Source organism: Benincasa hispida, chromosome 4 (genome assembly GCF_009727055.1).
Source record: "Benincasa hispida cultivar B227 chromosome 4, ASM972705v1, whole genome shotgun sequence".
In the NCBI taxonomy this organism is placed as follows: domain Eukaryota; kingdom Viridiplantae; phylum Streptophyta; class Magnoliopsida; order Cucurbitales; family Cucurbitaceae; genus Benincasa; species Benincasa hispida.
This window is the reverse complement of record NC_052352.1, coordinates 6,489,274-6,506,615: the sequence shown is the minus strand read 5'-3', so window position 1 is coordinate 6,506,615 and position 17,342 is coordinate 6,489,274. Positions and strand designations below refer to the sequence as shown.

General features: G+C 30.4%; 1 protein-coding gene across 2 annotated transcripts; it reads right to left on the bottom strand.

Moving 5' to 3' along the window:
• Positions 1-2,186: 2,186 nt before the first annotated feature.
• On the bottom strand, positions 2,187-6,161 carry LOC120075408 (NAC domain-containing protein 83-like). 2 transcript variants are annotated; one of them, XM_039028785.1, is made up of 6 exons: positions 6,004-6,161; positions 4,812-5,032; positions 4,242-4,462; positions 3,946-4,131; positions 3,398-3,719; positions 2,187-2,780 (listed from the first exon to the last, which is right to left on the bottom strand). In XM_039028785.1, exons 2-6 carry the CDS (start codon positions 4,966-4,968, stop codon positions 2,503-2,505), a joined length of 1,164 nt encoding a protein of 387 aa, XP_038884713.1. In that variant the 5' UTR covers positions 4,969-5,032; positions 6,004-6,161; the 3' UTR covers positions 2,187-2,502. The 2 variants fall into 2 exon arrangements, with proteins under 2 accessions (XP_038884713.1, XP_038884714.1); XM_039028786.1 differs by having other exon boundaries at positions 3,949-4,131.
• Between the last annotated feature and the right edge of the window lie 11,181 nt (positions 6,162-17,342).

The following is a 17,342-nucleotide window of genomic DNA, read 5'->3' as shown; positions in this document are numbered from 1 at the left end:
CTAAAATTAAATCTTATTTAAATTGGTTAAAATATACCATGTAACTATACTCCCATCTATTTTGTTTTGGATTTTTAATTTTGAAAATTTAATCTATAGCTACTATTTTCATTTTTAAATTTGTTCATTTGTTATTTCATTTTTATAAGAATAAAAAAACTAAGTCAAATTTTGAAAAACTAAAAAAAGTAACTTTTAGAAACTTGTTATTTTTTGAATTTGGATAAGAATTCAACAATTGTACTTAAAAATACAAATCGTTGCAAAAAATGGAAAGGATATAGACTTGATTTTAAAAAACTAAAAATAAAAAACGAAATGATTAGTAAATAACGTATATTTTTCAAGATCCATGAAGGAAATGCTAATAAAAATTATTTTTGGGGAAAAAATATGAACAATAAGTTTACACAAATTAATTTTAAGTTTTGTCGAGAATATGTGAACTAAAGCTTAAAAATGTAGAGATGAAAATAGAAGAATCTTTAACATTTTTTTACGGTACATCAAGACAGTAATTTGTGTGACAGAAATTTCCCAAATAAAATGGGGACAGAAAAATAATGCCAGGACAGTGGTGTGTTTATATATATTATAACATATGGTTTTGGATTAATTCAAAAGGAGAAACTGAAAGTCAAGTTGTTGAACGGAATCCAATGTCTAGCAAAGAAACAATCCTATTTGTAAAAGTTTTATAATCCATCCATGCAAATTAATCTGTTTAATTCCACTTTAAAGCTTCAAATTTTGTAATTACAAACATGTGAAATATTATAAATCTTAACTCGAGTACTGCCTAAGTATATTGATTATTGGCTAATGTCGAATTTAAAACTTGAAACCAAACGCCTTCGTTTGAGCATGATTTCGTTTATTATTTTTAAAATTTATACTTGTTGATTCAATTTTTGCTTTATTTGAATTTGCATTGTCTTAGACTTGGATTACAAACATTATAAATAATGAAGAGAGAAATATATATTTTTTTATTAACACTACATGAGATGAGAAAATCAAACAAAGTTGAAATACAAACTTTATATATGTCGAGCAGGATTTACGTTGGAAAAAAATGCATACACACGACATTAAAAAAATATCTTTTTTAGAGTACTTATATTATTCATAAATCATCACATCTCAAATATAGTTTCCACACACACCTTAGGTCAAACATGATACTTTCGGGTTAAAAAAACAAACAAACAAAACAAAAAAGAAAAAAGAAAAACACAATCCCGTACCGTCAATGTTATGGGCTTCGGCAGGTTTGGGTCGGCCCAGCCCACTACAATTCAACCAGCCCATTCTTGAAGTTGCCTCGCCTTTCCTTCAATTCGCTGCATAAATTTCCGTATGAAAATATTATATAATTTTCCGAAATATTTTTTTTTTCTTATGTGTTGGACTATAATTACGATTAATAACTTAACAAAATATGAGTCACAGGTTAGAATTACATTGATCAACTCATTTAATAAGTAATTAATCGTTATTTTCAAATTCTAATATACGTATTTTGGTTGTCATCAAAAGACCAACTGAGTAGGGTATTATTGTTATTATTTTTTTTTTGTTTTCATGATTCTAACCCAATTGATCCTCCCTCTAAATTGGCGAACTAAAAAAATGGAAATGTAAGGAAAAAACAAAGGGCTTTTTTTTTAAAAAAAAAAAATCCTTGGGCATGTAAAAACGAGTCACTTTGCTTATAAACGTTACATTTGAAGCATAATTATAAACTAAGGAAAAAAACAAATATACTCACATTTCCCTTCTTATTAAACTTAGGCATAATAATAAATAAACATTCCCACACAATCCCTATATTTATGTCTCTTCATATTTGGACTGCACCTTAATAATTCATTGGTTGTGATGGTGAATCCAAAAATATATAATCTTCAATAGTTCATAGGATACATAAATACTTGTACAAATCATTGTATTAAATTTCTCATACTAAGGACTAGTGGTTTCAATTTTCTATTCATGTTGAACTAAAATAAAGAAATAGGGTGAACTTGGCAGAATATTCAATATACAAGATATTTATACCGATTACAATTTTACACGATCCAAGTGAATTTCATGTTTCTAAAAAAATACTTCTAAAAAAAAAAACTCATATTAAAACAACAATTACCAAAAAAATATATATATATATAAAAAACACAATGAATTCATTATAATGGTGGGCTGGGTACTCAAAAGTGAGTAGCCCTCTACAATTACATTGACTTCAGTAAGTTAATAAATGAAGTCAAGTCAAAGACTTTAAATGTTATGTCTTCTAAGAAAGAAGTCATATCAACTACAAGACATCTCATCTTTAGAACCCCTGTTCTAACTTTACACTATACATGCAAGAACCAAACTTAATCAAACACAATAATTCTTATCCAAAGCCACTGTTACTCTATTTCCATTATTAACTTACTCTTAGCTGCACTGTGCTATAGTGTGAGATAATTCTAAGTGTAAGATGATTCATAAGATCTAAAATGGAATGAAGCAAAGATACTTTTTCTGAATCTTCTTCATTCTCCCAACTGCTTTCTTCTTTTTCTTCTTACCTCCATCCACAGCTGTTTCTTGACCATTTGAGATCTTCTTGTTGTGAGAACTCGATGCACCTTTCAATCTGTAGCCTTCTTTCTCACTTTGCCTTGGAAGTCTCAATTCTGGTTCTCTGTGCCCTGAACCGGACGCTGTAGAATCGATTTTGGGATTTTCTTTTGCTGGCGAGTGGCTTCTTTTGATGCTCACAAGAGATTCTGTGTACACTTAAATAGTTACGGATCTGCATATTTTCGTAAACAGGAGAAATATATACGTGTTTGCACGAGTACAATTTCGTGACTGTGAATTATGGTTGAAAACTTGAAACAATGATGAAAATTTTACATTTTTTTGGTCTAAATAACAACTTGAGTATGCAGGTGAGAGGCTATTATTGGGGGTCACTTATCAGGAGAAACGTTAGAAGCTGGGACATTCAATGACTATTCATGAATAATTTTCTCTACGGCTGTTGGTAGAAAAGCATATCCCACAACGATTCAGTAACCATGTAGCAGAATGTTCTGTTCTGCCTTCAAATTCTAAACAGATTACTCTTGATTTGTAGGAGTGCATAACATGGAAGGTGTTAGACGTTTCTTCTAATCACTACTAATCACTATTTTTATTTGATATTCTATAATGTAAGTAATATAACTATATTTTCAAATTTTCAAATTTATGTATATTATTTAAATTACAAAAATAAAAATAATGTAATTCAATTTTAAATAAAAGAATTTATATATAGAATTATATGGGGAATGGTGATTAGAATGAACGATTCATAAATAGAAATCAATAGGAGGATGAGAAAAATAAATTGACAAACCTGAAGCCCCTTGATGCACCACCTCCTCCTTTATTCTGGAGGGCGCGGAGGTGCGGATGCAGGCAGCATTTCTTTGTGCCCTGTCATGGTTGATGTCACGCTCTATGTCACATAGTACAGCCATCATATCAAAGTCTTCATCCGATGACATGGTCAAGCAACTAGAATTTTCAGAACTTGATGGAGATGTTGGGTTATCTAAATCCAGCAACTCCAAGTAGTTGCCTTCAGAAAGATCATTCATCACAGCAAGGATCTCTTCTAAATCACCATGGGGTTTTCCTGCAACTGCCAATTCTACCATCTTGTCATCTTCACTCATCTACAAAACATCAATTGTCATTAACTGAAAATAAAGACACCATTTGCAACTCTATACCAAGTAGAGAAGGAAATAGAGAATATATGGGAGCAATCAGTTTCCAGTGGCAGTAAAAACAGGGTAAACAAGAGAACACCAAACATACAAATCCAGTCTCATATCAACTTTTAGGAAGAGATGCATGGTCATCAGCATGCATCAAATACAGGGGGGGTACAATGACTACTACCTCAGACTTGCTCGTGGACCCATTTGCCATATCATTTGAAGTCGAACCATCTGGAACAACCAACTGATGATTTAAGTTGTTGGGTTTTGAATTGAGAATAATAGATAACTCAATTTTCTGAATCTTTTCATGGTTTTGAAATTGTGCATCTCCAAGAAAGACTTTGCAAAGTGAGCTGGTTTCCTGTATGTTGCCCAACCAAACAAGCAATTGACTGGCAGGTTGGGTAGGAAAAAAATTTAAAGGGAAATGTCAGCTTATAAACTTTTTGGCAAAAAGATGGCAGGATATACCTTTTGCTTGCTGTTTTCGTTCAGGTCTGTCTGACTCATCCAGTACTTCTGCATAACCCAGGCAGTTTTACACTCATGAGGTGCCTGACCTTCATAATATTCATAAGTTGTTCTCCATCCAGTGAAAGAAGAATCTGAATACAGTTTACAATCTCCACCTTTCGGCTTCCAGGGACCAAAACTTGTGTCAGCATTCCCATTGCACGCATCGTGATACCAAACTTCATGTGGACATAAAAGGTACCTTAAGCTTCATTGAATCTAAGACAACCTCATCTTACACTGTAAATTTCTAATTCTTTACTTTGACACTGTTTCTTGTTCCAAAAAAATTCTTTACTATGACACAAAAATTTGTGATAGGATCCAATTTTTTGAAAAATGAAGGAACTAACATTGATATTGTTATATGATGTAAACCAAAAATTACAATGTTCAACCCAAAGCACTTCAAGAGGCCTAGACACTTGAAGACACCATCATATCCAGTCCTCCCAAAACTGCAGTCCTCAAGAAAGCTAAGGAAATTAAAAACATGAATTCTTGTGACAAGGAAGACATAAGACTTACCTGGTAAATTCTCAGGTTTAAACAGGCAAGGATTTAGATCATAAACATTTGCTGGAAAAGGGCCTCCGCTCAATATTCTTCTTAATGCTAAAAAAATCTCCTTGTCAGTAGAAAATAAGTCAAGTATAGCCGAAGAGGTGACTGGTGAAGGAGTCATGGTAACAAATACCAAGGAGAAAACAGGAGTCTGGTCTAATTTTGTCTAGAGCTGTTCCAGAAGACTACCATAAAAAACTCAAGTAAATTTCGAAGCAAATCAATCCAATTTTGACTATGAGTTGATCATCTATAAGCAAATATACACATATAAATATATTTTTTATAAAAAAAAAAAAAATCAAATGATGATGCACAAATGATCAAGCCACACTGGTATGCAACTCCATACAAGTTCGGCGCATCTCTTCATGAAAAACATGATTTAATCATAGACAAAAATGGAAAATTAAGAGAGAAAAGAGTGATCAAAATAGAAATATAGAAGCTTTTTAGCAACATTAAGTCACTGGAACTGATACTAAGTATTACAAACATTGAATTTCCCCTTGCGAATTCAAATCCAAGCAGCACTTGTATATTGATTCATCAGTAAAGAAAAGAAACAAGAGAAGGAAAAAAGAAGGTCCAAATATCACTCTGTCAATTGAGAAAAGAAAAATAGCTGCAACAAGCTGTAGGATGAGAAAAAACAAAACAGAACTGATATGAATGTTTCCATCCAAGATCCAACACTTGATGAAGGTGGATGACAACATGAAGGCAAACGCTTTCAGAACACAGCTCAATATAACAGAAAGTTCCACTGAAGAAAAAAAGAAACCAACACCCTTCGAATGAAAACCATAGTACTGGAAAATTCAAACCCAATATTAACCAACGGGAAACCTGGATATGGCAACAGTTCATAAAACCCATATCAAACATCGTTAAAAAATCATCAATGAATTAGCCGATCAATGATCTCATCCACATAAACATTACATAATTTCGATCATACAGGTAGACAGAAACAAACCCATCACTCAACTACAAGAAATAAACCCTTCCTTTCACTCGATCCTTCAATCATCACCATCCAAACATGAAATGCAACGAAGAATCAAGCAGAATCTTCAACCAAGTATAGAATTGAGAGAATTGCAGATAATAATACAATCATCCAGAAAATGGGGACGGATCAGAGAATTCTAACCTGGAAAATCGTCGACCAGAGAGCCAGGAGACGGGAGTCGCCGAAAGTCTACTGGTTTCCTTTGCTTAATCGCGTCTGTAGTCCGAAAAGCGAGGGAGAATGGGGGTATTTATAGTGCTAGCAATGGGCGTTAAAACCCAACCATGGTTACGCTAATCCCTGTAGTATTGAGCACACAGTTAAGAGTTTATGAGTGAAAATAGTAATGGTGGTCAAACTCAAGGAGTTGATTCACGATGGGCTTCGTCATCGCCCTTAGCTCAGTCGCTGCAGAGTTGAGACCCTCCGGTGGGTGGACCCTCTGCCCGTCCTGCCCATCCTGCCCGTTACTGCCTACTTTAGTAATTTCGACCTTCTATAGACTTATAGTTCTCACTTCTCGTCCTGCCCTTCCTGCCCGTTGTTAAGGAAGGGAAAAGCATCACGTCTCTCTTGCCACGTATGCTTCGGCAGAGTGTTTATGTTACTTTTATCCACCCAAATTAATTTGTATTTCTTTTAGCTTTTTAAAATTACAAAATTACAAAATTACAAAATTTTGCTAATCGGGTGTTTGGATTTTAGGATGTTTCAATTTCGTATCTATGATTTTTCTTTAATAAAAAGAAAATTAAAACATATATGAAATGCCTATATGAGACCAAATTGAAAGACCATTTTGTTTTTTTCTTTCTCTATTTTAAACATCACTTTTATTTTGAAAACTAATAAAATTAAGTCCATTTGATAACGCTTTTGTTAGAACAGATGTCACGAAAGGTTGTTGCGCCGTAGAAAAACCATTGCCCTAAAATCAATTATGACAATACCTCGATGCTAATCGCTATGTCGGTTGCTCCCAAGGTTAATGCAGCCTCCGAATTCAGACATGCACTCACCGAAAAATGACCTAGAATCAATGAGAAGGTTCCTCATAACAAAATACCAATTAGAATAAAACAAGAGAAGAAAATTTAGTTGTGTGTCTCATTTCTCAAGTCTAATATGTGTTAAATAACAGAGGAAAAGAGGAAATGAATGGTCAGAAAAACATGAACGGTCAGATGAACGTCGATACAACGTTCATAAACGGGCAAAAATGAACGATCAACAAAAATATTAATAAAATTATTTATTTAAAAAATTAAATAAATAAGTCATACAAAAATTAGTTTTTTTTTTTCGTGTAAGCAATTATTCGAACCCGCCCGCCCAACCAGGCGGCGTGCATGTGGTGAAAATGTTATACTTCCACGACCAACACACTTTGGGATCTCATCTAGAATACTTTATTTTCCAATTTACATACTTTGTTTTCCTAACCAGTAACCGTAAAGCCTTCAGGTTGTACCATATAGATTTCTCTTCTATATCACCATTGAGGAATGTTGTTTTTACATCCATTTGATGAATTAGAAGTCCGTGGATAGCAGCTAGTGCAATCAAGGCTCTAATTGTAGCTATTTTTGTTATAGGAGAAAATGTATCAAAGTGGTCAATACCTTGTTTTAGTGTATACATTACTAATATCAATCTAGTCTTGTATCTTTAAACTAAACCATATGGCCTCGTCTTCTTTTTGATAATCCACTTACATTTAATAGGTCTACTTCCTTCTAGAAGATCTACTAAGTTCCAAAATTGGTTCACAATTAGAGAATCCAGTTCACTCTTAATGGTTTCCTTCCATGAGTTATAGACTACAGAACTTAAGGCTTATTGGTAAGTTTTAGGATTCTCATATATTAAATACATATATGCAAACTGGCAATCAATATCAGGCCTCTCAATTAAAAAGGTAGTTAACAAATTAGGACCAAATTTTTTTCCAATTCCCTTTCTCTTACTTCTTTTAGGTTCTATATCACCTATTCTGTCATAGTGCTAACATCTACAGTTTCAAGCATACTACCAAAAGCTGTATTATTTTTTGTTTCATGCATACTATTAGACGAGGAAGGCATAGAAACAAATATATTCTCACAATTAGACGTTTTAATAGAATTAGTGTTTCCCTTTTTAAATGAAAAAACATGCTCAAATAATTGTACATCCCTATATTCACATACGGATCTATCATTCAAGCACATTAATCTATATGCAACACTATATCGAGCATAACCAATAAACACACAATCAAAAGTTTTAGATCCTATTGTAGGTTTCTTGAGTGCAGGATATGGTATCTTAGCTAAACATCCCCACACCTTCAGGTGGGAGATATTAGGTGCATATCCTTTTCAGAGTTCGTAAGGTGTCTTATTCAGTTTATTGTAAGATACTCTGTTAAGAATAAAACAAGCATAAAACATAGATTCTCCCACATGTTATCATACAATCCAAAACATAACATATCATGCATCATTGTACTCACCACCTCTAAATAAGGTATTTATCATTGTATTCACCACAACTATCTGACCTTAACATTTTAATCTCCTTATCTAATTGATTATCTACTTCTGCCTTATATTTCAAAAACATACCACCAGCTTCATCTTTTGTCTTTAAAATATATATTTTAGTATATCTAGAAAAACCATCAACAAAAGAAACGTAGTAATTTTTTCCACATCTACTTGTGGTGTTTTTGAAATCAACTAAATCGAAGTGAATCAGTTCTAGTAATTTTATACTTCTAGACGTGACAGGTTTAAAAGGTATATTAAAAAACTTTGTTTCTACACAAACATGACATTTACTAATTTCATGTGTTTCAAAGCATTGATCAATTTTAAATCCTTAAGTTTCTTAATCGATGCAATATTCATATGATCTAGTCTACGATACCACATATCAAGAGACTTGACTATGTAAGCAAAATTAGAAGCACTTGCATTCATCGTATTTGCAACAAGGACAATATTCAATACAAAAAGACCATCTACAAGATATCACTTATCAACAAAGTCTCCATTTTTTGTGAGGACAACTTTAAGCCCAACCCGATCCAATAGACTCCTAGATACCAAGTTCCTACATAAGGAAGTTACATACAATATATTACTTAAGATAAAGTTATTCCAAAGGTTAATTTTAAAAGAACCTTCCCTTTTCCAAGCACTCATGTCGTGGCAGAGTTACCCATGAACACACATTCTTCATCAGTAGTGCCTTCGTAGTCATGGAAGAGCTCTCGATTTGAGTAGAAATGTCTCGAAGCTCCAATGTCAAGTATCTAGCCAATTTTGTTTTCCACCATGTTTGCTTCCATAACAACAACAATTACGCCATCTTGTTCAACAAGATTAGCTTGTGGCGTGGGTTGCTGATTTAATCTTCCTTTCCTTTGACCGCATTGATAGGATTTGTGCCGAAGTTTCCCACACACATAGAAAATCAATTTTTTATTTTCAATCTTCCCAGCAACAGTTTTGTGACGTCCATTTTTCTATAAGAATTATTTTTTTCTAAACTACTTCTTATGATTTTTGGATTTGCCTTTGTTGACAACAGAAGATTCAACCGTTAGCATTAACTGAATTTATATTTTTAGAAATTAGCTTACTTTTAGCCTGTCGGCTTCTTCCGTGCGCATGTGATTGATCAGCTCCTAGAGTGTCATATCTTTCCTTTTGTGTTTCAGATGATTTCTGTAGTCACTCTATGATGGAAAAATTTCTCAAACAGTACATTTACTTGGAGAACCTCACACATTTTCATACCATCGATCAAAATGTTGACCACAAAAATTTCACATCCATGTATCTGCTCCACTACTGGTTTCTCATTCGTCATCTGAAATCGTAGTCATTTACCAACGACGTACTTCTTGCGACCAGCATCATCTCCTCCATATCGGGACTCCAACGTACTCCAAATTACATTTATTGACTTTTGTACCACGAATAAATCGAACATCGAATCTGTCATATAATTCAACATATGGCCACAAACTATTTTGTTCTCTTCCTCGTACTTAGCAGGATCAATCACAGAGGACTGCTTTGATTGATAAGAAACATCAAGGGGTTGTTTGAAGGAATTTAGATCAGAGAGTGGTCACATTTTTTATATTAGTATGCGCTTCTATGGTGAGGATATAATCAATCTCCAACTGCTCAAATAAGATCAATAATTTATGAGACCGGTGGTGATAATTTGCTCCGTTAAGTGGTTCAAGCTTGGACAAATCGGGGAGAACCTTACCATTCTTGACCGACATCTGGATAATTATTTTTAGATTATTATAACATATGTCAGGAAGGGTTGTTGCATTGTGGAGAAACTACTACCCTGAAAAACAATTACGGCATAACCTCGATTCTAATCGCTATGTCGGTTGCTCTCCAAGGTTAACGCAGCCTCCACATTCAGACATGTAGTCATTAAGAAATAGACTATAATCAGTGAGAAGGTTGCTTAGAACAAAAGAACAATTATAAGAAAACAGAAGAAGAAAATTTAGTTGTGTGTCTCATCTCTTAGGTCTGATATGTGTTAAATAGTAGAGGAGAAAAGACAATGAATGGTCAGATGAACGTGTACAACGTTCATAAATGGGCAAAAACGAATGGTCAATAAAAATATTAATAAAATAATTAAATAAATAAGTAATAAAAATTTAGTTATTTTTTGTGTAAGCGATTACGGCGACAACACGCATATGGTGAAAGAGTTATACTTCCACTACCAACACACTTTGGGCTCTCATTTAGAATACAGGTATTTATATCATATAGGCAATTCTAAAACTATCAATGTGAGACAAAACTTCCCGTCCCCTAACTTTTCCTATGGGGTTATTTCCAACAACTTTTGTTTTAAATTTTTGAAAATTAAGATTATAAATACCATTCTTGCTTATACTTATAAATTCCTTTATTCCATTTTTCAAAAATTGAAAAACTAAAAACAAATTCGCTATCAAATAGGGTCTTAGTTAAAAGAAAAAACACATTTTTCCTTTAAAATTTGTTTGATAGTTTTTATATGTATATTTACGAAGATGAACATTTCAGCCAAAAAAATTTGGAAGAAAATAAACATAATTCTGGAGAACAATAAATTAAATAAAAAAATCAAAAATAAAATAAAGGGAAACTATAGAGATCTATAAAATAATTTTTATAATTGAGAAATTTGTCACACGTCGTTAAATGCTTACAAAATTATTAGACAAGGTTTAGTGACTATACTTTCTTTATAAAAAATGAAATCTTTAACATTGAAGTTGAGAAAAGAACACCATGCTAGTTGAACTATACTCGTTTCAACTGTATATTAATGTTGTTTTGTACAATAATATAAAAGAGATTGGAAATGGTATTAGTGGAAAAATATTACTTTTCAATTGCTTTGTCTTGGTCATTCACATTGCATAACTTTATTTCTTTTGTCCCTACTGCTAATGGGCAAGATTTTGTTAAATAAATTATGTAAAATATTAAAGACAATGTTATGATTTTATTATATATTATCGTGGAAAAAAAAAAACTTTTGATCCTCTATATTTTAAATAATAGTGTATTTATTTAATGAATTTTTAAAAGATAATTTTTTAAATCTTACCATAGATGTATTTAGATCAAATTCATAACTAAACATTCTTAAGGATGAGAGACTCTTGAGAATCCTTCTTTCTATTGGCTATATATCTTTACAATGCCAGTTCAAGCCATCTTCTGTCTCGAGCAAGAAAAGGGAGACTCTCTCGAAAGAAACCAATATTCTATATTCAAAGTTGTTCGAAAGCCTATTATTATAAATCTTAAAGTGACTATTTATAGTCTTACAAAGAAATCAAACAATTAACTAATTAAATTTAAAATATTAATTAAATATTAATAAATCTATATTAATAACTAAACAAATATTAAACTACACTATTCTAATTATCCTATAATTTTCTTATCATCTTAAAGTTTGAGAAATAGGTTTAAAAAGTGCACGACTTGAAAGTTTTTGCATTTGCCATAAATCTACGCCAACGGAATATTATTTTTATTATTTTAATGTGTCATGAAATTGTAAAAGGTAACAAATAATAAAACAATAATTAAAAAAAAAAAAAAACGATTCTCTCCTTTCCATAACTCACCAAAATTAAGGAATATCCACGACGTATTTCATAATTTACAAGCGGAGGAAAAAAAAAACCAAACATAGTGGTAAAGACTATACCTCCGTGTTATTTTTTGTTTTTATTTTTTAAAATTAGGTCTATAAATATTATTTACACTTCTAAATTTCTTATTTTGTTATCTATTTTTATCAAAGAAAGTAATTTTTTTACCGACAGATTAAAAAATCAAATCAAATTTTGAAAACAAAAAAAAAATTCTTGATTTTAGAATTTGGTCAATAATTCAAGTATTTAAAAAATATGCAAATTAACATAAGAAATAGAGAGTAAGTAGGCTTAATTTTAAAATATAAAAAATAAAAAACGAAATAATTACCAAGTGGGACCTAGAAAATAATTTAAGTAACAAAATTCTACCGTGAAATATGTCTTTATGTGGTTTTTTTTATTATTATTTTTTTAATTTTAAATTTGGATGTACATCATTTGTTTCTCGATCTTCGTATTATCCCATTTCAATGATAGAAGAAGAAGAGAGGTCAAGGACAATAAGTGTTGAGTATGATGCCGAAAAAGGGTACGAGGAGAGGAAAAATTAGTCCAATTACTCTCATAAGTCATTTGACACGTCATTAAACAAATTATTAATTTATTTATCACTTTTATGATAAATAATGAATAGAGGTATTATGAAAAATCTCTAATATTGTAGCAATATGAAATAAATTCCATGCCATCATAATACGAAATATTACTCTATGAGTTTCATCTCTACAACTCCACAACCTCACAAACATTTTTGTGATCGTTGTTTTTTTAGTTCAATTTGTAATCAGTTGTGGAGTTAGATTTAGTTTTGTTAGTTTGTTAATATTATGGTTTATTATATTATTTTGTATCCTCTGTCATTATATTTGATGCGTAAAAAATATTAATTTGGTGTAATTCAATAAATGAGGAGATATTTTTTTAGGGTCTATGAAGAGAGATGTTATATTTACCATTATTATTTTTACTTTTAATCAAACACGCTTCTCAAAATTTAAAGACCCCGCATATATTGTAAAAATTCATAGACCAAATGTATTTATTATAAAAAAAAAATATAGTGATAAAAATATATTTTTTTATATTATCGTTGCTAAATTTGCAAACGTTTCATTAGGAGATCGAGATTCTAATGGAGATAACTACAGTAATCTATGATTTTTTTTTTTTTTAATTTTAAGTTTTAAGATTAAGAAAAATATAATTACATAGGAAAATACTATATGACTTAGTTTTCTTATCATCAACTTCAGGTGTATGTGTAATACTGTCAATTGGAACATAGTTTAGTGAATAAGATATCTGCTATATTTTTTTAATATAAAAAATTCAGTCCCCTTTGCTATAAGACTCTTGTACAAAAATTGGTGCAATATATTAAGTTGATGTCTTAATTTATATATTTTAGCATCCAATTTTACACTATGATTTGAGATTTATTAGACCATTGCAAATGAGACAAGTTTGTGTATAAGTACAACCATGCACACAAAGGCACAATCCTTGATTTTTATTATCATATTATTTTTTAACTTTGTTTTTTGTTTTTTTGTTTTTTTGTTTTTTTTTGGAGATTATATGAAATACCACTCTATTGGCAATGAGTGGATCATTGTGAGCTGATTTTGGCCCCAAATTAGCAACTACTTTTACGAATAAATTAATAATAAAAAATATATTTTTAAAATTAAGATAAATTAAATAATATAGAGGAAGTACTTTTAGTAACTATTTCTTAGACATTTCATCTTAATAAAAAAAGGAACTATTTTATCAATTACCATCTATCTATTCTCATTTGATACAATTAATTGATCTATAGCTTGAAAATTTGTTAGATGGAGGTGGAAAATTAAATATTAATAGAGTTTGACTTGCAATTAATAAAGCATACCCTATTGCTTTTCATCAAATAAATAATCCCCTAATGTGGGGACATATCCACCAGTTTAATATCAAACTAGAGATTGTATAAATATTCAAAATATGGGTAATAATAAAGTTCAAATAGGGGTATAAAGTAATGCTTTAATGTTATTTTAAAATAGAAACAAATATTAAAAAAATAAAAAATGACCACGTGTCATTTTTTTCGTTGAGTGCAATTTGGATTACATAGACGGGCTGTACCCAAAATTTTCCTTCTATGTATATATTAACCTTAAAGAATTTTCAATTGTGTTGACCAAGTTGGGATGACTCTAACAAAACAAACCTAAGGTTTGATTTTGACCTCGTGGCTTTGATGGCCTGAATTTCTCACATTTTTCTCTCAAAAGAACAAAGAAAAAGAATAGAAATGGAACAAAATAATAATAATAATAATAATATAAAGTATAGAATGATTGAAAGAAAGAGTTTCTCCTTCTAAAGTACATAAAATAAAGACCATATATAAATAGTTTACAATCTTTATACTTTTTTCTGAATTTAGTCTTTAATCTTTTAAATCTATCAATTTTACTATTCATACATTTAATTTTTTTTTAATAAGAGATTTGCTAACGTTAAGCCATCTGGTCATTAAATTTTGTTTATTAACATATTTAAATACGTGGTGTCACTTAGAAAAATATAATTTTTTTAATTGACAGGTAAAAATTTGTTAGTAAGGAACAACGAGATTTCGTGTATTAAATAGTATTTGAGTTATATGTCCATGTATTTAAATATATTAATAAAAGAATAATATATTGGTACATTAATTTTCACTAACAATTGTTTACAAATTCTGTATGGAATGATTTGATTGAAAATTTCAATGCATCAAGGACAAAAGATTTAATGCATGCATTGATAATTATATTGGTTAAACAAGTTAAAAACTACTTAGAGCTTCTTATTGGGTATAGCTTCTTAATTATAGGATTTGATATGTCAAATTACCACTTTACTTTATTTCATTTGGTTGGTTTTGATTGAATATACATGCCTCCTATGTTTGAATTTCACTTTTATATTTTAAAATAGAGGTCTGTTTACTTTTAGAAGTTTTAAAAGTATGATAATATTTAAAACAAAACTTTTAATACACTTATTCAACTTGGATATTGACTATTCGAAAAAAATGTCGTACATAAAAGAAATTGAACTATAAAATCATATTCGATAATCCTTTAATTTTAAAAAATTAAGTAATTGAGTATATTTTATCCATATTTTTTTTTTACTTTGATTTGCATCTTTTTCATATACAACAATTGAATTCCTAATTAAATTTCAAAATAAAAATAACTTATTGAAAACGACTTTTTTTTAATTTTTAAAATTTTAAACAGTAGATAACAAATAAAGGAATTTTGAGATGAAAATAGTGTTTTTAGGCTCAATTTTCAAGAACAAAAACCTTACCAAACAGAGGTTTTAATTACATAGAAAATATCGTTTAGATTTCTTACCAACTATAAAATCAATTGAAGGTTTTGAAAATACTGTTTAATTTTAACAACATATAGATTTGAGTGAGTGAAGTGAGAATCCAAATTTCCAACGTTAATATTTAATATAATGTGTTTAGTTAGTATTTAGGTTTTTTAAATACTAAACTAAAATCATAATCACTGAACAAATAAAATAAAGGGACCATTTTAAATATTAAAAAAATATATATTTAAAAATAATTCTCAAAGGGCGTTTGTTTTACATATTGGACTCGGCATAGGTTAGGCATCTAAGTCCAACCCTTGTTTAAAACAAGGGTTTAGAAAACTAAGGCTTCCTACCCTATTTCCATGGGATTTGAATAGTGTTTACTATTCAAACTCATGGGTTACATTTTTTTTTCCTAATTTAGTTTAGAAAGTTGGTCGACCAAGTTCCAGACATCATCTCTGGTGGTCGCTATAGGCCAACACCGACCATCATCGGTCACCACTTCTGACGACCCTATCGATGGACTTCCGACTGTCGACTCTAGTCAAACTTCGACTGCCGTCGGCTAACTTTGGACACCACCTCTGGTGATTGCTGTCGGCCAACTTCGACGACCACCATCGACGACCCCTGCTGGTGAACTTTCAACTACCGACTCTGGCCAAACTTCGGCTACCATCGATCAACTTTGGAAAACATTAATAAAAATATTTTCAGTATATAACAAATCAAACAAACTTACATATAAAAATACTTATAAGAAATAGTTGTCAAATACATGTATTTTTATTTTAAATCAATAGTGTTTAAATAAAAAAAAAAGTCTAATTCATTCCAAATAGGCCATTAGTTTAATGATAATAATATTTTTAAAATAAATTATTTCTTTTATTATTATTTTTTTCATCTGGAATTTTTTCTTTTTAATTATTATTATTATTATATTATCTTTTTTTAATTCATTCTCATTCCTTTGTTTATATGTTTCATTTATTTCGGGAGATTTCCTTTATTTTATTTTATTTTTTTCTATTTCTCTTAGCGGTAAATCGATCACTACATATGCTTTTCTTCTTTTTATTATATACACATTTTTTGATAAAAAAAAAAATAGTAAGAAGGGATTAAAAGTAAATTGAACTAGATTTTTGCATAATTAAGTATATTTATTTAAATTATATGTAGAAAATCCCAATTTAAATTAGTAAAAGAGACAAGTGTCTATATAACATTTTATTTCAAAACCTAATAAAATCAAGATATCAAATTACAAAACAATAAATCAAATAAAATTATAATTTTAGTCAAATCTATATTTCAAAATTTTAAAAACAAATGTTTTTCTAAATTTTTTAATTATTAAAAACTTAACTATATTAAAATAATTAAAATGACAAGTTTGAACTAATCTAAAATCTAACTACGGATTAAATACATGAAAATATTTTCCAAACTCAAAATTTATAAATCTATACTTTGCACTTTTCTTAAATCCAGACTTAAAAAAATCTGTACTTCAACCACAATTTTAACTCAAACTATTCCAACCTAATCTACGGACTTAACATTGTAGGCTTACCATTCGAAACCTCTATCCCAAACGTCTTTTAAAAGTATAAAGTATTAACGCGATAACCACGCGGGCAGGGGTAAAATCGTTAATTCGAGTTCACGAGGCTACGCAAAACCAAACCAAATTACCCAAAATAACCATAGCAAAGCAAAGCAAAGCCCCCGCGATATTAGGTCACAATTGACCGACAACCGGCTCTATCTGTTCTTTTTCAAAATATGAAGAAAAAAAAGAACTAAAAGAACATTAAAAACGATGACGTGTCATCCAGAGGTCGGGAACCTCCTGGAACCATTCTAGTTTGTTCCAGAACCTTCTTTTTTCCGTACATGCGAGGGTCTG

Excerpts from the sequence above, each read along its gene's own strand:
- LOC120075408 (XM_039028785.1), bottom strand. The coding sequence starts at position 4,968 with ATGACTCCTTCACCAGTCACCTCTTCGGCTATACTTGACTTATTTTCT. Across the intron at positions 4,463-4,811 it reads TAAACCTGAGAATTTACCAG|TTTGGTATCACGATGCGTGC; the intron begins GTAAGTCTTATG and ends GTCCACATGAAG. Across the intron at positions 2,781-3,397 it reads GGTGCATCAAGGGGCTTCAG|AATCTCTTGTGAGCATCAAA; the intron begins GTTTGTCAATTT and ends AAGTGTACACAG.